Here is a 22,061-nt window from a genome sequence, read left to right on the forward strand (position 1 = left end):
TGGATCTCTTAAGATCTCACTGTTGGGTTTGTAAGGCCATGTTACTCCTAAATGTCTACCTTGTTCAAAGAGAAGATATAAAACAAAGTTCTAAGCTAATCGACCTTAGTGTTCGATAAAGAATCGAATCGTTAAACAGAATCGAAAATGGAATCGGAATCGTGAAAATCTTATCAATACACATCCCTACTAATGTTTGAGACACGTCATTTCCTGCCAACTGCTCCGCTATTTATTTTAAAGAAATAATGTGTTTAGTGTATGGAAGCCTGTTTCCACCACTAAATAAATAAATAAATAAATAAATAAAAATTAAAGTATTCATAACTCGAAATTTCAAGTTATTTTCTTGAAATTTCGACTTATTAACTCGGAATTTTGAGAAAAGTAACTCGAAATTTCGAGTTAGCGCTGCCAATCAGTAATCTACGTGAATGACGTCATTTCCTTGTTACCCGGAAGCTGAAGCCCTGAGCTACAAATGCTACAGCTAAGCTAACAGTGTCACAGCCAGTCATGAATGCACAAATTGCTGAGTATTCTCACCGTGGCTTCACAAATGATTAAATCCTTGTGTTATTAGCTGAATCACATGGCGTTACTATCAGCAAACATGCTCTCAAAAGCGCCAATTTGTTGCGATCCGGTTTTAAGTGCGCATTCCTCTGCGCCATATCCTTCCAGGTAATAAGAAAATGATGTCAGTCACATAGATTACTGATTGGCAGAGCTAATTTGAAATTTTGAGTTAGCTTTTAGTTTGAAATTTCGAGAAAACAATTAAAATTTCGAGTTATTTTCTCGAAATATTGTGCCTGCACACTCATGTGTGACCACACATTTCGACAGAAACAGCGGATACTTTTTTTAGTGGCGGAAACTGGCTTCCATAGATAACAGCACAACTTTTGTAAATCACATGAAAAACTAAGCACACCTATTGAGCACCATTTGGGGATCATGCTCACATGCACATCTCCATAAAGACCCTGGAGTCAGAAAACTGTTCTGGCAAAGAAAAAGTAAAAAAAAAAAAAATATTGTGAAAAAGCAGCTTCACATCAAAGTACGGCGTCAGACAGAAAGAAAATGAACCTTCGTTTCAGCAGAGTAAACATACCACCGGGGCACACACCAGGGAGACAAATGTATACGACAACATCAAACAGGAGTGCATCCTTTCTAAACGTATTCAACCATGCAAAATATATGCAAACAATAGAAGACAGACATTCAATTAACTTTCTTCTGACCCTCATGTGTATTTATATCCAATTTTCTCTTTTAGTGTTTAAAGTCTGCCTCACAGGCACATGCTCTGAATGATTTGAGCTTTCTGCTGCGTAAGATTATTAAGGGTTTCCTTTCCTTTCCTACTTTTCCTGCTGTGCAGCCGTGCTTTTAACATGAGGAGGAGACAGAGAGAGTCTTCACCCAGAGATTACAATAATCGAATACCCATAACAGCAATATTTAACCTTATTACCAAAGAGTGTATTACATTACACCCTCTTGCATGTATATCTGCTGAGGACTTTAAGACAACCAGAGAAGCAACATGTGCTGTAATCAGATTCAGAGGCAGGAGGATGCTACCCTTACAAAGGTCAAAGTGGGAATAGAAAACAACTGTCTGAATACAAACAAGTTTTCTCTACACTCTCTTCCGACTGCAGCCATTCCACTAAATTTAAAAAAATTAGCACAGAAAGTCTAAAGCTTCAGTAGATGTGTGACAGGATCTGTTACGAAGTGGAGGGGCAGGTGAAAGACGACAAACTGAACAGAGACGCGTTACGTCAGCAAGGAGCAACGCACTGAGAAGAGAGAAATCAAGAGTCTGGCCTAGCAGATGAGGAGAAAAACTCTTGGCCTGTGGTCATGGGCTTACTGTGTCTTGTGTGTCACGTTGAATGAGTGGGTAGATCTGCATTTTTGAAGTGTGTGATTAATTTTGCTCTATGGCTGTGGAGACCCCACGGAGAGAAAGAAAAATGCCTAAGGGGTTTACTCCGTCTTCTTCATCCGTCTTGGCGCGTGTCTATTGAAACACACACACACACACCACAACACAAATGCTCACACTGAACACATAACTAATCACACAAAGCCAGGCACAATCAATTTTCCTTGTGACAAACATGAGGTCACAAACATTCACCAGAGTATCATATTTAACCGACTACAATGCAAAACTCAGTGTCATATCACTCTCTGCGTTATCGTTTTCACCTGTGTCGGTCTATCACACCTGCGCACACTCGCAACGAAGCCCTCCTGAAAGACGTCCCGTAATCTAGTACCGAACATGGCCAGCGTCTTCACGCAAAACCGAAGAATGAAAGGCAGCATTCACTATATCAGTTTTCTCTAACGAGCTGTAATCTGAACCATGTACGCTCTCATCTATTTTAAGTCGGCTTAAAGCATGTAAATGACTGCTGTAATCATGGCGATGAGAAATAACAAAATCCATCTGGTTCCTAAAGACTGGCAGACTGCAGACGTGAATTAAAATGCTTACACTGCACAGTTCATCCATAGGTGTTTTTAACAAGTTCAATTCAATGAAAAATAAAACTCACCAACCAGAATAACACTTAAGGTTCAGTGTACTTATAGAGCAAGACCGCCCTCTTGTGTTTAATAATAAAATTGACATTAATCCTATAGACATTTAACAATAATAATGATATTTAAATGTTTTAAAGATTTGTGGTGGCCTTTTTTGCTTTTACTAGATGCACAGTGGAGAATAAACAGGAAAGCAGAGAGTGTGGGGGAAGACAATCGTCAAAGGCCGACCTGGAGCGCTGCCCCTGCTCAAGCAGCGAGCTAAACTGGCACCCAGAATAATTCCATATTTACCACTGTAGCTGTTCATCCATTTATCTTTTGTCTAAATATAAAATACATCCAATATTTCTATTGTCACGTTATGGTATAGGCAGCTTCCTGTTGGTACTGTTGACTTCAAATCAACAGAATTAATACAACATAGTACAATTACATCATTTCTTACCAGTCATCTTGTATCCGCTGGCAGCCAGCTGCCCAGCCATGTACTCCCCATCTGAGTTGTTATGACTGCAGCCCCATGTTTTCATCCAGATCTTTTGGGTACCAGGGATCAAACTAAAAAAAATACACAAGTAATACGTCCATTGTAAATCATCCTGATGTGCAAAAATCGATGTCTAAACCAAACCGGCTGACAAAAGGCTGTCTATTGTAAATTTGCTTTATTACCCATGTGTGTTGGAGGAAGTACAAAGGTGCTTTTACACCAGCTGCTGTCAAACTAAATGTCAAGAGTAAATATCAAACCACCCTGATAAGGTGGCTTTCCGATTCAGTGGGATCTTGTGTAGGGCATTTGTGGCTTGGAAGCTTCTAAGGTTTTTGGTATAGCTGATGTGTGCTATTGGTGTCATTTCCTCTGTTAGATAAGAAATGCAAAAATTAAGACAACATGAACGTGGAACAGCAGCATGTACAGCGACTGTAATTTAGTTTTCCCCAGCAAAGCCATGTAGAATGTAAACATGCTCAACATGACTATGGGATTTTTCTAATCTATCCGATTACTGAAATATAAATATATAAAATATTAACATACAACTAATCAGAAGAAAACAGTTTGCAGTTAGATGAAATTATGGGGTTTATTTTATTTTTTTAAGTAGTGGAAGAAACAATTCAGTTATAACAACAACTAGAAATGTAGTTGAAGAAACAAACACTCTTTCAAACACTTCAGGAAAATCAATTAAAAACATCACTCACTTGGAAAACTAAGTAAACACCTTCAGAAATCCCCAAAATTGTGAGCTTCCAGATTATACACTGGTGACCAGAAACCTCTCACACAGGGTACAATCGATAGAACGATCAAGAGAACACTGGTAAAAATGCTGGAAATGGAAAACTTTTGTTTTTGTTGAACGAGATGCTCGGAGTAATTTAGAAATAGCGTCCAAATCGTTTGCTTAGCACTGTAACTTTTACAGAACTCTAAAAAGTGTCAGCAACGCATGCAGCTGAGTTGTGATTAATAGAGCAGTGTCTTGATTTAAGTTGCTAAACACTTTGTGAAATACAGTCATTTTCCTTGTTACTAAAGTGTTTGGATCATTATTCCAAGTTTCATAGCTCTAATATGAGAGGAATTTGCCTCGGATTCGACAAGCTTAAACCAAGATGTCTAAAACTAAACGTGCTCACAAAACCTTAAGTGTGTGTGCACGAATAGCCTGACACACTCATCTCACGTGGAGTTTTGAGACTAATTTCACAGATCAACAAACATGAGATGCGTTCAAGTCCCAGTGTGAAACTGGGACATCTGTACTTCCACTGTATACCTACATTTCTTTCTTTTTTCTTTCTTTCTCTAAATAAAGAGAACAGATTGTCACCACTATACTACAAAACATAATCTGTGTTTCAGCCTACATTTGTGGATCTGTGCAAAGCTGGCAACATGACATTTTTCTAAAAAAAACCAAATGAGCAGGTACGAAAAAGCATTAGGGCCACATGAAGAAAAAACATTATTGGTCATTTTGAGAAAATGTCCAAATGTGGTGATTAAAGTTGTTGTTTCAAGAAAAACTGCCATGGCTGCTACACCCTCTACAAAATGCCGGTGGTTATCGATGGTTAAATCATAAAGAGGATGTATGTTGAATGTGTTTTAGGCTTGAATTCCACAACTATAATCTCCACATGGAAGTGGGCTCAAAAATTTCAGTGCACTGATGTTAAGAGATGGGTGGACAATTATTAAAAACCATCTAAAAGACGTTATTCCTTCTAACATGAAGCCAAAATACACTTTTTTCACTGACAAAAATATCTACTAATACATTTTTTTAATACATGGTTACATTTTTTATTTTTAAGCCAACAATTTCCCTTTTTTCCCCCCATGGCAGTAACATAATATCAAACACTGGACACACCTGTCAGCTTGAAGCTCCTCATCGCTCAGGAGCTCTTTCTTCTTCCTTGCCCTTGGTATGATACTTTTTCTAGCAGACTGTCTTTCATGAGGAGTGGGGTCACTAGAAGACACCATGTCCTCGATGTCTTCCATCAGAGAGTCACAAGAAGACGGCATGATGATCTGGAAATTAAGCAAAGCTTTAGTCAGCCTTTTGGAGTAACCTAAAAATATATAGTGGCAGAATCCCTTTAAGAAAGCTCCATGCTTCACTGCTGCCTGCAGACTCTCCTTCATTTAGCAGATTTCAAGGTTTTTACTCATAAAGTCGGAGTACCTGCAAAATTCTTGGTATGGTTTTGTGGACACTTTGTTTTGTTCCTAAACTGTTTTTCGCAATGGTTCAAGATTTGGATGTGAAACCTCTTCAGCAATATTATGGCTGACTCTTCCTCAGTCTCACTCCTTGTACCTTGTACTGTTTTTTCATTAGTACCCGTTTTAGGGTTTTAGGAATGCAAAGGCTACGTGTGCAGGAACAGCATTAGCATTTGCAAAATAAGCATGATTATTAGAAGGATTTATAGATAAAGAAAAATGCAGTGTGCAAATTATGGATTAAAGTATTACTAAAAAAAAAAAACTATCAATACAAGATCTTCATGACCAGTGAGTGCGACATCCTGAAGTACAGTACCTCTATCTACTGATGCACATGTATTAATTACCGTTACATTCTCTTTAAATGTGTTGTTCACGATAAGTAGATGAAAAGCTGCATCGCTGGAGATACAAGCTATGCTGAATATGCGCACACATCACTTAAACGCTTACTGGGTTCAAGTTGTACAACTTTTATACAACAGATCACGTTTCACACTTATGAGCTGGTTTTAGTTTACCCTAAACGACGGTTTACACAGGGAGGCTAAAATTAACGTAAATTTAAACATTTAAAATGCTCCATTTGACACTTATTTATCCCTCTTCATTGGTTTTACTGGTTAACAAGCGCAGGGTAGCGTTTATCTTGGCTAGCCTCATTGGCTAGCTAGTACCCACGTGTCTCTTATTCTGAGCAGACAGTCCCAATAAAAACATTAAAGTTTCTTACCTTAGTCGCACTGTAGTTGTAGCCTTCAGCTGAACTCGAATGCCGAGGGCAATATGCTTTAAAAAGGCACACGATGATTATTTACGCCACCAAAGCAGTCACCACAACCGCCATACTTGTCTGTAAGTACGGAAGGTAAACAGGGACAAAATGTATAAGCGCGTGTTTTTCTCAAGTAGTGGGTGAATAAGTTCAGACCAACTGAATACGGGTATGATTCAGTGTCATGTGTGGATAACACTACATATACGGTCACCAGCCACTTCATTAGGTATACCGGTTCAGCTGCTCATTTAAATGGTAAATGGGCAGGTTCTCATACAGCGCTTTTCTATTCTGAAAACTCAAAGCACTTTATACAACTTGCTTCCTTCACCCATTCCCACCCACACAAGCACTTTTCTCTTTGTAAGTGCTTTCTATCTATTGACAGTGCATTGACACTCCGATCAGAGAGCAACTTAGGGTTAGTATTTTGCCCAAGGATATTCAGCATGCAGACTGGGTCTGCAACCTTCTGATTAGTGGATGACTTGCTCTGCGTCCTGAACTATAGCCTCCCCATCAGACTGGATGCATGTATGTTGAGCCCCCTTCTCTTCACTCTGCTGACCCACGACTGCACACCATCACACAGCTCCAACCTCTTCATCAAATGTGGTGGGTCACATCAGCAACAACAATGAGACCTACTACAGGACTGAAGTTAACCATCTGGCCGAGTGGTGCAGCAACAACAACCTATCCCTTCAGGAGAACTCGCACCCCACTAACCATCAATGGTGCTGCTGTAGAGAGGGTAAGCAGCACTAAGTTCCTGGCTGTGCACATCTCAGAAGATCTTCCTCTGCAAACTGAGGTGAGCAAGAGCCTCAACCACCATTACGAGCACCTTCTACAGAGGCACCGTTGAGAGTATCCTCACCAGCTGCATCACTGTGCGGTATGGCTCCTGACGGAAAAAGTTACAACGGGTAGTGACAGCAGCGGAGAAGATCGTGGATACTTCTCTTCCCTCCCTCCAGGACATCTACTGCACCCGCCTCATCCGGAAAGCCCTCTGCATTTCAGGTGACTCAACTCATCTGTCCAACTTCTTCTTCAATTTGCTGCCATCAGGAAGGAGACTGAAGAGCCTCCGGGCTAGAACCAGCAGACTGAGACACACGAACTCCAGACCTGCATTGACCTCTTCCCTCTGAGTGCAGCCAAACTTTCCACCATAGTGCAAACTACTCCCTGAAGACGCATCAAGACAAAATACACATTTCCTCATTTATATTTGCTTTATTCAAATTTTCAATTACAAATGCCCAGAGTACAAAAAAACAAATTCATTTATCCCCCCCAACCCACCCCCTACCCCTCCAATACACACAGACACGCACACACAGCTCAAATTCCTCATTTTAACAGATGTACATAAACAAGCATGTAACTGAAATACACACATCAAAAAACATCAATTTTATCTCCAACATTCATGAGCTCTTGCACCCATGCCTTCACATCGCAAACTGCTCTCTGTTCTGTAGTTAGCAAAAACAGGCAGAAATATAATTTTACAGACAATTCTTTCTAATCAGATTTTTGTTTTTTGTTTGTTTTTGTGTCATTTTTTTCCCATAAGCTTTACAGAATATTCACTGATCATTACATCGTATTTGGTAACAGCTCAAGAATAACCATAAGAAAATAAAAACAAAGCTGTTTCAATGTGGACCATAGTTAGCATCATACTTAGCCTAACGATACACTTCAGTAAGATCTAATCACACATTTCGAAATGAGAAAAAAAGTTGCAATTTTAAGTCACTCATTATTACCAGACACTAGCTTTAGCAGTGCACGAAATCTCCAACATTCCATTAGAAACCAATGGAAAGGTACAATCTTTCCACCACACACACACACACACAAAAATCCCTCATGTAAAAGGACATAAAATATAGCAACCAGATTCTGGTTGCTTGAAATCCTTGGGGGAAAATATTTTACCTACTGTAAACTGGAGAGTGGGTGTTTAAACTTTGCATGAATACATGTAAAATACACCAATATAAATACGCCTGTAAATCAGGACATTTTTGTGCATTTTGTAAAGATTGAAATAATGAAGAGACTGGATGTTCTTCTCAGAGTTGAGGCTATTCTTTAACAAGTCAACATGCTTTTCCTGAATTGCCCCCATCGTGCTCTGGCGTCAGAATTTTGCAGATGTGAAAAAAGAAAACCCGACAAACAAACAAAAAGCAGCACAAAAAATAAAGTTCATCCAAACAACAAAATAAAATAAAATTTGCATTCGAGGATTTTCTTCTGTAACCTCTCGGTCACTGTGTAAAACACTTGCACCTAGTGGCTAATTTGGCAGACCCTAAAAGAATGCACAACCCTGTATTTTTAATACAGTCCAAAGCGATGTTCTCATTTACATATTTTGCATTTCTGTTGTCAGATAATGTCACCTTGCCTTTTTCATGCCAACTAGCCATTTAGTGCAGACTGTGGGGGATTATTGGGAGTGGAGCATTCAAGGCACGCAAGTGCAAGTTTCAGACAAAGTGAACAGAAATGCTGCAGCAATGTACGGTATAATGTGTTCTTAGAACATTAAAGCACGCAAACATATTCTAGCTCCTTTAGCAATAATGAAACAGAGGTTGTACATGAACATATAATAGGGGCACTTGGAGAGGCATCACTACTCTCCAAAAAACTGAGAATTGCAAAAATGGTAAGGAATATCAGGGGGGAAGTTTCCAAAAGTTCCTACACACTTCCAACAGAGAACAGCCAAACCAGGGATGCGAAAAACACAGAAATGTCTCTGCATGACCAGATAGACCAACTGCGAATCACTGCCTGTGTCTAAGTGGTGCCTCTCCATTTAAAAAACATAATTAAAACAAAAACACTGAAACAGGAGCTAAATAACTTATTGGAGAAAAAACAAAAACGACACACACTAAAAAAATATTGCAATACATTCATCCACTTTTCTATGCTTCAAATGTGCACCCCAGTGGTGAAAATTAATATGCGACAGTATGAGTCTGGCTTTTGGCCAACGGTATTCCCACTATAATGTCGGGGTTTCAGACATGACTGCTAAATAAAACGCGGGCAATTCCTAAAACAAAAGAATTCAAAAATCATACAAACTATGGCATTTATCTCTTAACACCCTATTTTCTATTTTGCAACATTAAGTGAGAGGTAGCCTACAGTACCTTGTGCACTGAAAAAAAATTAGAAAACTGTACATCAATTTACACACGGGCAGGCTTACTCTTTAACGCAAGCTCGACTCTGACATTAACTCACACACGTGATTCCTCAAGCACACGTCAATCAGGTCGGGCGGGGATAAGTCAACAATAACAGCAGCAATATCACCTGTGATCTCTAAAAGCCAAGGTCTCTTTGCACTTCACTATTATAAGGGATGTAATCAGACAAGCTACTGGTAGTGAACTGTGATGGTGTTTCTAATACCTAAAGTGGAAAAAAAAATTACATCCTCTCAGCTTGTTTTTCAGCAAGTAATCAAGCCTTTTTTGCTGGCTAATCACGGTAAATTCAGTAGCTCTAAACAAACACAAGTCACTACGGTTTAGTTGCGCTGAATTCACTTAAATTACAAAATAGCTGTTTTGTTTTTTTTAACATTTTCTTACAGAGGAAAAAAAGCCCTTCATTACATGCTGAAGTTTAAATAAGTGGCTATCTCATCCTGTTTTTTTTCCCTTAGATGACCCAAGACGTTAAGTAATTTCTACAGTTTTAAAATCCATTAAAATTCAACAGTTATTGAAGCTAAAAAGAGCCAACAACAGTCTCAGTACACACCGAGCAGGAAGTGCGCACAGAGTGGTAAGTGATTCGAACACAAGTTTCTCTGAATAGCTCAATCCACAGTATAATTGCACTGCACACAGTCTAAGTGAGGAGGCATTAAGGGATTCAGTTATGCGGGCTACTGCTGATGAAGATGGGAAAGGTAAAAAGCAGCGAGAGTCGAGGCGTCAACTGCCAAATCAAGAGTATAGGGTGGAGATGATTTTTAAGTTTGCACATCACGTGTTCAGATTTACCCACTGGCAAGAAATGATGGCTTTTCCAGCTTCCTTTAGCAACTTAGCAAGTTGTGTATTTGTCAGGAGATGAGACACTGGAATATGTGGCATAAATGTCTTGCTTCCATGACTCAAGAGTGCATATTCTGGTTATTTTCCACAATAATTTTTCAATGGACACCCAAATGTACCCAATACTCATACTCTGAACTTTATAATCAGCCTAACCTAACTATTCTAACTATGTTGCGAGTGCTGTGCATCAAAATCAGCCCTGTTTCCATTCTTATATATATTTTTTTTTTATAATTTCCAAAAATGTTTCATATGTGCACACACAAGATGGCTATTTAACAGTCAGCAGTAAAAGCCTTCGGTCACAGATCATTGTTGTGGATGAAATCAGCTTGAACTCTACCCACAGCACTTGGCAGTAACACACCTAAAACGTTACCTGGGTAGCTCTGCACACCCGACGATAAAACAAAGAAGATCGACCTTTTACTTGCCAAAACAAATTCCCAGACAGGATCCTTCAAGAGTTGACAATGTGATTTTTCTTCTTTCCCAATCTCGAGGGTGTTTTTTGGTAACTGCACGGTTATGCTCAACACAATGCAATAACCCCAGATGTGAAGTAATGCCAAGCACTGTGGGGGATGTTTCCTTATAGCTGTTCTCTCTTTGCTGTCTCTCTATAGTAACACCCATACAAAGATGTGGATACCCTTCCCATCCCCATTTACATTTAACCAACCAGCTGTGTAAATTAGCATCCACTAAAAAGGAGATCAAAGGCTTTACACTGCTGATGACGTTTGTTAGTTATACCATGAAAGAACACGGTACTCCCTGTGGGACAGAAAAAGCCCTCTGTGTTTCCGTCCATTTTGTTCACCTAATGCTAGCTGCCCAGGAGCTCATCCAGGCCAAGAGAGGGCATTTTATCAAAGTCACAGGATTCAAACAAGTCGCTAATTCCCTGGTCGTCTCCCAAACCTAACAGGTAGTCATCTTCTTGGTCCAGAAGAGTAGGCCCAAGGTTTAAGAAAGGACCCAGGGATGAGGGGATCTGGTCTTCTGTCTGCTGCAGGAGACTGGTGTAAGTGGATGAGATGGGTGAAAGAGTTGTGACGGAGACAGCTGAGGAAGAGGAGGGAGGTGGAGCCAGAAAGGGGTTAGGAGAAGTGGTTGTGCAGCTGGGATCTGTGGAAGGAGAAAGAGACAATTTGTTATGACACCAACACAGCCAAGAGTACCACTGGTCTTCAAAGAAGCTGTACGGCTGTTTTGTTGCACTGGAAGCAAATCTAGTGAGCTCTGGAACCACTTCTAGATCAGCACTGAACACTGAACTCCTTTCTTACCAATCCATTCATACTATTTAAGAACAATGAAACAAAGCATGTGGTTTTCATTCACTTCAGTACAGAAAACTGTTTCAATGTTGCCAATTTCTGTGACTGTAATAGAAATGGGGATTTTTTTTCTCCATGTGTTTAAATGATCATGCTATTTTTTCTTTTACTCAGTCTATGGATATATGATACGCAAAATAAATGGATGAGCTTTTCATTATGAATGACAAAACAAAGTGCTGCGGTACACTACTATCCATCTGAAACCAACCTTGAAGGACTTTGAGGAAAGGAGAGTTCCCATTGATGTCTGTGTTCCCATTTTTTACGGGACTCCTGGGGTCGTTTTCCTCATCGGGGCACAGCAGAACTTCTATGGGACCCTTTGTGCTGGTCAGGTGTATGGATAAACTCTACAGAGAGAGAACAGGTACTCGAATCAGAACAACAATGCACATAAATGTACTACTGATTACCAACATGTGCACACACCAAATGTAGGAGTTTATGCATGTAGCAATGTATCTAAAATATGATCAATTCAGCGCAATGATTTCTCAGACTGACCGAGCCACTCAGAAATCATTGTTGAAGGACAAATTAAAACTAACGGTACCAAATTAAGTTTAAATTTTATTTTATTTTTATTCAAAGTTTACACACAGATTTAAAGGGGAAAAAAGTGTCTGTTACATAGGCCAGCCCAATTTCCGTTTCTATTAAATGGTTCGAACATACAGTAGAGTACTGAGGTTCACGTGACTGCCAACCTTGTTGCATTAACCTGCGAGTCATTTTGGAGATATGACCATCATAGTGACAATGTAGGATCAAGTTAATAAGGCACCAGTCACATAGGCTTAGAAACCAGCTAGGCAACCACCCACTGTGTGTGTGTGTGTGTGTGTGTGTGTGTGTGTGTTATTCCCCGACCAGTTACGTGGATGCTGAAGGCTGATGGCAGTCGCTGGAAAATGACACCCATTTTCCCCCCACATGACAATACGGGAAAAAAGATGCATTTTCCCCAACCAGAAAACGGTTGCTAGCATATCCCTTCAGTTGCTTATAGTTTCCATGAAAGTGACAGACTTGTCTGTAAACACTGTCCAGCTGCTCTGAGCTGTAATGAAACGATGACAGTGCGAAAAAGCGTAAATGATGACCACTCGCCTTCAAACTAAAAGTTTACTACTTTTCCAAGATGCTCTACCGCTCAAGATAGTTAGCAAGAGTCTGCAGAGAACCATGGAAAAATACTGGCAGTGGTCAGTAGTACCCTTCAGCCTTCTAATAGGTGCACCTATGGGACGAATTTCAAAATCCTAGGTGACCATCTTCTAAAGTTATCGCATTGACAAAATATTCAGAAAACTTGACCTCCGACCCCTGATCTTGAGGTTGAGGTCACTGAGATTCAAACTCGTCTGAGTTCTCCTGTTATCCATTTACAAACTTGGGGGTCCACATCACCCGCCTGCCCACCTGCGCTGCAGGGTGCTGACAATGCGCCATCAACCTTTTACGGTTGAGGCGTAAAAAAACAGAACTACTGGCAACCGGGAAATCTGCTACCAACTGGTGCAATATAGGAGGTTTTCATGCAGCACCTACTTTCCAACAGATTTCACCCAGCGAAAACCAGAAACCTCCATGAACCACTCCGAACCAATCAGGCAATACACACATTATTGCCTAGCAACCAGTGGTTGTATAAGATCCAATATGGTGGACAAATCTTGAGCAAGATGTGCATGACATCACGTTGAAAAACTTCAATATAGTTACATTTAAAACTGACTGACTTACCCGACTAAGGTCAGAAGTGAACCTAACCAATATGAAGTCTTGTCTATAAAAGAACTCAAGTCATATGACAAGTGGTCGAAAAAAATAAAATAAAAATCAGGTGCGTGTGTTTGTGAGCATGTATACAAACCTCTTCAGGGTCCGGCACTTCTAGTTTGGTGTCTGTGGGCGCTTTGACGACAATAACCGTCTGGTCTCTGAGGCTCCCTTGTTTGATATCTTGGTATGTTACATAAGCATATGTGGAAACAGCCGGGTTAAAGAAATAAAACTGCGTCTGTGTTGATACAGAACAGACTATATGAAATGACCTGCATTCTGTGACATGTTAGAAAAGAGATGGTTTGTTCGAGGAGACGTAAAACACAGCAAGTTGTTCCTGAAGGCAGAGCTCTTAAAGTACTGAAAGCATATTACAGCTTTTTGAGAAGAGACTTTTAGACTAAGAAACAGCCATGTCACCATTCTGTGCCTGTCTAAACCCCCTTTTGGCATTATAAAACAATTAGTGAGACTTAAAGAATTCATAATGACAATTTACAAATGAAAGGCACGAGCACAATTATTTTTGCAACTAGCTGTACTGCAAGGTATTTGAAGGAGTTTGAGTGTGCAAAATCTGAGGACACGGGTCCATGAGGAAAAGATCTCAAGCCTCTGCGTCTTTACTGAGCAGTGCACAACTTGCATTTGTGCCTCTGCAGTCAGTTCTGGATCTCCTCCAGTTTGTCAGAAGTGTTATCATTAAACTTGATTTTTAATTTTAGGGAAGTGGATAACGTTGTAGGGAAGCAACTTTGGTGAGTGGGTTATTGGTGAGTTAACACTGTGCTGGTGTGAGGGACAAAAAAAGAAGTCTGTTTTCAATACACAGAGATGAATCGCCACGATTGATGAAATCACAGTGCACAGCGCTGAAAAAACTGAAGAGCGTTTACCATTAGTACCTACTCAGATCAGCAAGATGTGACTCGAGTCTTGTGGCGATACGACTCGTTTTCCATTACAACCTAGTACCAACTGGACGTGTGTGGGGTCGTTATTGCAATGCGGCTAAGCACTGCAAAGGTGGACGTCAAGGCAACGTTACACCTGCTGCTCAGTGTGTAGAGTTTCAGACTCAGCAAAGTTGTTTCTGTCCAGCTGTTTTCCTCATTGCTGGGTTTAATAAATGGCGGTTTTGATTTTCGTGAAGGAGACACTCATGACTCACTGAGTGACCCACCAACTAGCCGATCGGTAGTATGCATTCTGTTTACATTACATTTTTAGGTCACTTGGAACACCGGCCTGGTACCAGGTCTCATCACCTAATGGAAAATCCTGAAAACTGTGGCGAGCCGCCCTGAGTAGGTACTAATGGAAATGGTCCAGTGCCACTCCTCACCTGACACGCTGCCCTCAGGCTTCCAAACTGAACTCCTACACCTGCTGAAAACTAATCAGCTGCAGCTCAGACTTATGAACAACAATCCTCCACATAAAATTTGCGTTAATTTGAAACAGACCTTGACTTTGTGCGCTCTGTGCAAGTTTAAATGAAATCGCAAATCACACAGTTAAAGGGTTATAGCACTATAGGACCTGCTGCCTGGACATGACCAAGAAAATCACCTTTACTGGGGAATCTCCCAAACTCAAATCAGCAAAGGCTTCTGATGTTTGCCGTTTTTGATCAGATCGCCTGTGACAAACTTATTTGTAATAAAACAGCCACTCCCTACATGAGCTGCAGCATTTAAGAAGCGAATGGCTTCCCTAGTCAAGAGCGATTTCTAACCGACTTCAATCTCATGTCAGAACGTATCAATACTCCGTCAGCTTCCTCCCACTGATCTGAAGAAGCACACTGCTTACAGAGACATTTAAAAATCTATCATCAGGTTGTTTCTGATTCTCCAGTTGTCACTGCTCTTAGTAAAACTGCAGTGGACACTCCTGAAATGAACTTGCTTGGTGTTTGCTCAGAAATCTGCAGTTTTAGTAGATTACAAACAAGACCTTGCAATCCTGTAGTGACTTACTCTGCATCTTTACGAGATTTATGTTGAACTAAAACTTTAGCCACAATCTCAACTAACAAAAGGATATTTCTGGTTGCCTGGCAACTCGCTCATGTGTCTCATATCCAGAGAGCATCTCTGGATGAGTTGTTCGAGCCTCTGCTCTTCATCAGCCAGCGCAGAAACTTCAGCTGTCAGTCTCTGTCTCTGGCTCAGCGCCCCTTCGACCTCCAACAGACTACAGCCCCTGTAAATGAAAGAAAAGCCAGTGCAGAGTGAAATACAGCGGTTTAGAGTCACCTCAGGGTGCTCAATTGCAGCCATTTGGTTTTTAGTTTCAAATATTTGCCACATCAACTTCAACAGTGCAAAAAAGTTCTGATTTCTGTTCAAGTAAACACAGGATTTATGTTTCGGTACGTATGAACTACCTCTCACTTAAGCACCTTTCCTTCATTACAAAGAAGGTGTGATTACCAGGCTCCACTGACCGCATATCCTGTAAAGAACAAGTGACTTCAAAACATAAAACTGGGGAAACTACCAAGCACCTGCATGGCAGAGTGAGGGAGAATAACCACTTACATCCACTGAATGTTGTTCTTGGATTTCTTCTTGATGAGGTGAATGCCTTCTAGTACATTGGTGATATCATACAACCGCCTTTTCTGTACCTGCAAGCGAGGAACACACGTACAGATTTAACGGCGTAACTCATCAGTCACTAAAACGCTGACCGAAAACAAAGCATCTTCCTCAATTTACCTGTAAGGTTTCAGCAGCAAGGTTGAGGTCCAAAACACCATCGGAAGACTGAGCAAGAAGGTCCACGAACTTCTTTGTTAAGAGGCCCAAAGATGTGTCGTACCGCGTCTTCTCTGGTGGAGACTTGGGTGCTATGGTGGACAAAAAGCAGAAAGAAGGGGAAATTAAGTAATTTAAGCAATTTGAAGGACGGTTTCTAGCCAAGACATGAAAACTCAGTCATTGCTAGATGCAGTTTCACATGAGAGCATACGGCTGAGCGAAACGCAGCTTCATCAATATGTCCGAGAGTCAACAGGAGTCCAAGAGCAGCAGGGGTGTCAGAAGAAGCAGACTACCTGCTGGACGGATGGGTGATCATACTCCGTTTTGTGTTGTGACTCATTCACAAAGACGAAGAGCCAACTTTGAAGTCATTGTTGGAAACAAGCGAGGCATTTTCATACTGGACACATTTACAGTACAAATTGCTCATTAACACTCAATATTGGGAAAACCGAAGACAGTTTTTCCAGGGAAATGCTGAAAGGGAAATGACTCAGCGACAATCGCCGGGGTATCTTTGTGAAGACGAGCTACAGGCCAGTTTGGCAAAAAAGGATCACTTTTTAATTCCTCTGTCGGGTTGCAATTTAAAGCTAAAAGTTTTTTAATTTTAAAGGCTCTGTTCGCACAGTGTCCCATTCCCGTTCTCAGTGGGCAGAGCGGTTTAAGAGCAGAGATCCACACCACGTCACCTGTTGTGACCTCCCACAACACCACGTCTTACACTGCCACGATCACTAGATTCATGTAAAAGAACCAGATCTCTCTCTCCCCACTTTCTTTTTGAAATTTTCTAAGAATGCAGGCCAAATAAAACACCAAGCTAACAGGAAGTTACTTACTGTGCTTGAATATAGTCTGGAAGCAACACGCTTCATAGGAAACACTTCCCTGCTTTTCTTTAATATGTTGAGAGAGTTCCCCACTTCAGCTCCATAGTTTATATGCACAATACTACTGTTTATATATTGATGAAACAGATTAATCAACACCACTAATATAGTGATATAACACTGGAGAGATTTTTCTTCATGGAAAGCTGAGTGAACCACTCGGAGAGAACCAAGGACCTTACCTTCATGATGATGTTTAGCTCAGGGAAAAAAATAAAACTCATTTTATTGGAATAACCATTAAAAAAAACAACAACAAAAAAAACAGCTGTATCTACACTGTTCCCATCTGTGCTGCTCGGCAGGAGCGTGGACACGATGAAGTTGAAACAATCTACAGTGAAATGAACAAACAAGATGACAGAGGGCTCTTAAGAGCCACCTTCTTACTTCTGGGCGTCTTCAGCCGTGCCCCATTTGATGCCGCGGCTCCTCCTCTACCTCTTGGAGTTTTGGCTGGTTCTGTCTGGTACTGGTGGTCCGAATCATCGAGAGCCAATCGCCTTTTTGCCTAGGAGAGAGCAGAAGAGATAGTTAAGGGTGGATGTGGTTATTTGGCAGTCACTTCCAAAGCCTTTCCATAAGCCTAGTCTCTCTAAAACACAGTATAGGACCAAAGAAGAGTTTCATAGAGTGACTGCTAGTTTCAGGCTGCTTTTAGTCACCAAATGTGATTGTTCTCCGTCGACTACTTCAGTATTCCTGAGGTTTTCGCAGCAAGGACAGCAACATCAAATCTGAATTGAAAGACGTTTTGTCAGCCACAGAGATTCCATTTTTTCAAATTTATTGGAAAGGGCAAGCCCAAATAGCTCAAGAGTGAGTCACGTCGACGATTTGAACGTCCCACCACACACACCAACGCCAATCCCAATAAATAATCGACCGTATAACTCCACCCAGCCAAATAATTAATGGAAGCATCAAGTAGTTCTGCTCAGTCCAAAACTTAATTCTCAAATCCAGACAAAAATGTCTGATGTCCAATTACCCACCACGAGTCAGTTTAAGCGTATGATTCAGCAATTTATGGCTCCAACACAAGCTTTTATTTAGCTTCATATGCATCTACATTGTCCCCAGATTCATCTGTACCATTCACCATGTTTAAGCCCATTTATGGCATGTGTTGAACATTGGATTTGGTAATGCAGATGTTAAACTTCTTACCATAAACATACCCCATGTCTTGTTTCTTAAAGCACAAAAATACAATAATAATTTTTTAAAAATCAAATAACCCATCTCAATTATATCCCAATGAACATGAATCTGTGCTTTTGCAAGAATCCATCCTGTTTTAGTATCTTTGAGCAGGACAGCGTGCCACCAGCTTGCTGGTCTGCATTTCCCTCTAAAACTCATGCACAGCAGAAGCCACTTTCCCCTGAAATGGAAAACATATTATAATTTTTAAACCCATACTTACTACTTCATCTTTTGCATAACCCCAGACTGAGAAAGAAAGAAATATGTCCTCTGTTGACAGTCAAAGTGTCAGCCATTTTATATCAGCAAGCAGCTCCCCTCACCCCAAAGCCTTCTCATGGCTCACAGCCTGATATGTGCAGACTGGTTGAGTTCATAAAAGATGAATAACCAGGAGGAGAAAGAGAAGAAAACAACACCCTGAATGCAGCTTTAACTGTTTTGTGTGGTTTGTGCATGTTGAGAATACAGGAAACGTAGAATCAGCACTAAAGCAACAAACTCGGGTTTCACTTTACTTGACATGAAAGGCACCACAGCGTTACTTCAGTTACAAAAGAGTGGCATGACACAGTTGTGCCGAATTAAAAGAATAAGGTCAAGCTCGACAACGACTAACGTTGCTCTCTAATAACCAATAGTGCTACTAGCTCTGATAGCTAACGCATATTTTCAAAGCTTTACCCAAGTTGGCTTGCATCTTCACAGACGACTGGGAGAAAATCTATCGAGCAGATCCCAGACTGAATTGTAGCGATATCTGCGTATAACATCATGCCTTTATAAGTTCCACTAATCATGTAGCGTTAAAACGCTAAAAACAAACATATAGCTTACCAAGAACCGGCCAGGGAAACCATCCCCCAACCCCCCAAATTAAGACACCAACAGCAGCCACTAGGCCAGCGCTAACGTTAGTCATCTCTTACCAATATTTCCATCTGGCTGCAAAGGTGAAGCGGACTCAAAAGCACCATGAAGTCTGCTAACACTCTCTTAGATGACAGGTCTGCATTCCAGTTAACGCTAAACTCACTTAAACTTGTCACTGGCGTCCCCACAGCAAACGAAAACACTTAACCAGCTCACTTGGGTAACTTAGCTAGCGGTAGTTAGTTAGCCACCTCGCTAGGTTGAGTCGAGGGAATGCCCTGGCTAAATAGCTAACATTAGCTGCCCTGAACAACAAGCTCGGCTAGGTTAGCAAGCTAACATTGTGTCGCTGAGCGTAGCAAAGCTAAATGTATAAGCAAGCTGTGTGGATTATTACCGGCGGTCTTCCCAGAGCGGGTCGTTGTCCTGCTGCGTTTGCTGCAGCTTGTTGTGGAGTTGTGTAAATGTTGTTAATCTGAGGCTCGGATAAACACACATTTGATGTCTGTGTAATGTTGCAAGGCGGTGGTGTGGTTATTATTTGGATATACGTAGCGTTTGATTGACCGGGGTTCAAACGATCCGAGAGAGCTGTTAAAATTATATTATTATCCAGAGAAGAGCCTCCAACCCCTGCTAAAATCACTTTTTCCTGAGCCGAGGAGGTCCCTCTTCTCATCTTGCGTATTCAGGGTAACCCCTTTCTTATCTCGGAACTTTCGAGCTCGTATAGCTGCTAATCCGCCGCAATGGTTACAAAAATAATCAGACCAAAGTAAAGACGAGTGTCTGAACTATCGATTTCTGAAAAGTATTTTTCCCTCAGAAAGTGCATTTAGGCAGATGCAACGGATTAAAAAGTAGCGCAACTCTCGTTTCCCCCGTCTAGAAATGGCTTCAGGAAACGGCCTGATGAATGAAGGGATACGGTTTACGCGCTCAAGAACCCTCCCGCGAAACTCAGATTTCCCGGGAAAATTTCAAACAGAATTTACATGCCAGACCCTATTGGCTCCTAACGGCAGAGTACCCACCCATATCGATGTCATTTCGACCAATGACGGCTTCAGATTCAGTGCGCCACGTGTTCATTGGCAGTTGTAAACACGTGACGTCACTTGTCACGCCTTGCGAGCTCTCTGATAGGACGTAAGGTGGCGCCAGAGACCAATTTGCTGAAGAGAAAGCATGAAGAACCAAAACATATCTACGGACTTAAATATTATATTAAATTATATTAAAAATGTAATTATTATCATTAGACCTATTTTTTTAACATTTGCAAAGCCATGTGTTTGTGCTTCTTATCATTTCTGAATACGTTTAAATTAATCAAGTTTGGATCTTACCTATAACTTTAAAAAAGGCACATTGCAAAATGCAGGTCCCAATATACAGTCTCAGTGATGCAAGTGAGCTCAACTCTATGTTGCAACAAATGTGATTTGCTTATTTTTTTTCCATTAGTTTCCAAAGCACCCAGTGACATTACAGATTTTGTTTTCTTTGTTTGTTATTTCAGTGATTGCTTAAATAGTGCACTGTGTGATGTTCATCTCTTTGGACCATGTTCAAGGAGAAAATTACTGCTCTCAAAACCACACAAAATTGAAATACTGTATTTGTGAAACCACTGTGACAAGAAGGATGATGAATGTAGCCAGCACATTGTTCGGTCAGATGAAAGCATAATAAATTTGTTTGGATTATGGGATCTCACATGTTTGCTATGGAAATGGCTGTTACGATCTGTGAGACATAGAGGAGCGAGTGTGCTGATGTCATCTGCATAAGTGAAAGAATTATAGGGGAAGTGGAAAAAGAACGTTTTCAGAAGTTAAAATGGAAGTTTGTGTTCCACTGTAATTGGAATTAGCACTCAGGTACTGAAAATGAAATGCACTTTATTAACTGATCACCAGCAAGTGTGAGCACCTTGATAAAAGCTGAAGTTTGAGCAGTTTTCTAATCTGGAGCATTTACTGTAGGTGTGTGTTGTCAGGACAATGCTGCAATCTTCCTGGGAGTGGACATTCCAGAAAATTCATTCCATCTGACCGTACAATGCCCAGAGAAATGGTAAAATCTCACTGTCAGGCCTCAGTTTGTATGTTAAATTTTAACGTTTTTTGGCAGTACAATTAGAAAAAAAAATGAACATCTATGGCTTGTTTGGAAAGGTTGCAAGGTGTAAGCCTGAAGAACATGGCAACACAGTTTGGGTTTGCATCTGAACAAACCACAAGAATTCTGGAACAATGTCCTTTGGACAGACCTAAGTAGAGATATTTGTCCATAATGTGCAGCACCGTGTCTGGAGAATATCAAACACAACAAATCTGTACAATCACCTAATGCCAACTGTCAAGCACGGTGGTGGAGGGGTGATCATTTGTTTTTGTTTTTTCCAGCCACAGAACCCAGGTGCCTTGTAGTTACTGAGATGACTGTGAACTCCAAACCCATATGTACATATGAAAGTCTAGAGTGAAATAAGAGGTCATCTGTTTGCCATCTAAAGCTTGGGTGAAACTGGGTCAGCAGCAAATCAACCACAACAGAATGTCTGAGAAAGAAAAGACCCATGATGTTGTAATGGCTCAAGTCAAAGTCCAGATCTCCACCCGACTGAAAATAACCTGAAGAGAGTTGTGCCTAAACAAAGTCCCACAAACCTCAATGAAATGAAACATCACAGCAAAGAAGTGCAAGGCAAAGTTTCTCCACAATGACACGAGATACCGATAAAGTTATACAGAAAACAATTACTTCAATTTGTTGCTGCTAAAGGTGGCTCTACAAGCAACTGAATCATGGGGTGTACTTAGTTTTCACAAGATTATGTAGAGTAGTGATGGGAATTCCGGCTCTTTTTAGAGAACCGGCTTTCGACTCCCAACCGGCTCTTCAGGTTGTTTTGTTGCTTTAATTGATTTATTGTTAACAACAATATAAAATTATGCACAAA

At 40.7% G+C, this 22,061-nt stretch overlaps 2 protein-coding genes across 2 annotated transcripts in view; both read right to left on the reverse strand.

Annotated features, from left to right (window-relative positions):
• cdkal1 (CDK5 regulatory subunit associated protein 1-like 1) overlaps positions 1-6,295 on the reverse strand; it is a 246,637-nt gene extending 240,342 nt beyond the window's left edge. The window contains exons 1-3 of the mRNA XM_005744624.1: positions 6,060-6,295; positions 4,965-5,128; positions 3,023-3,135 (exon numbers count right to left, since the gene is read on the reverse strand). Of these exons, the coding sequence (XP_005744681.1) occupies positions 3,023-3,135; positions 4,965-5,122 (271 nt within the window). The 5' untranslated portion in view covers positions 5,123-5,128; positions 6,060-6,295. The remainder of the gene's footprint in view (positions 1-3,022; positions 3,136-4,964; positions 5,129-6,059) is intronic.
• A 2,697-nt stretch (positions 6,296-8,992) lies between these two features.
• On the reverse strand, positions 8,993-20,051 carry LOC102203949 (transcription factor E2F3). The gene is made up of 8 exons (XM_005744625.2): positions 19,491-20,051; positions 17,402-17,522; positions 16,074-16,204; positions 15,894-15,982; positions 15,397-15,555; positions 13,436-13,547; positions 11,768-11,909; positions 8,993-11,344 (listed from the first exon to the last, which is right to left on the reverse strand). Exons 1-8 carry the CDS (start codon positions 19,770-19,772, stop codon positions 11,043-11,045), a joined length of 1,338 nt encoding a protein of 445 aa, XP_005744682.1. The 5' UTR covers positions 19,773-20,051; the 3' UTR covers positions 8,993-11,042.
• Positions 20,052-22,061: the final 2,010 nt, after the last annotated feature.

The sequence above is a fragment of the Pundamilia nyererei genome, unplaced genomic scaffold, assembly GCF_000239375.1.
Source record: "Pundamilia nyererei isolate P.nyererei 1_Seehausen unplaced genomic scaffold, PunNye1.0 scaffold00146, whole genome shotgun sequence".
NCBI classification, from domain to species: Eukaryota; Metazoa; Chordata; class Actinopteri; order Cichliformes; family Cichlidae; genus Pundamilia; species Pundamilia nyererei.

Excerpts from the sequence above, each read along its gene's own strand:
- LOC102203949 (XM_005744625.2), bottom strand. The coding sequence starts at position 19,772 with ATGAGAAGAGGGACCTCCTCGGCTCAGGAAAAAGTGATTTTAGCAGGG. Across the intron at positions 15,556-15,893 it reads AAGAACAACATTCAGTGGAT|GGGCTGTAGTCTGTTGGAGG; the intron begins GTAAGTGGTTAT and ends TTTCATTTACAG. Across the intron at positions 11,345-11,767 it reads TTTCCTCAAAGTCCTTCAAG|ATCCCAGCTGCACAACCACT; the intron begins GTTGGTTTCAGA and ends CTCCTTCCACAG.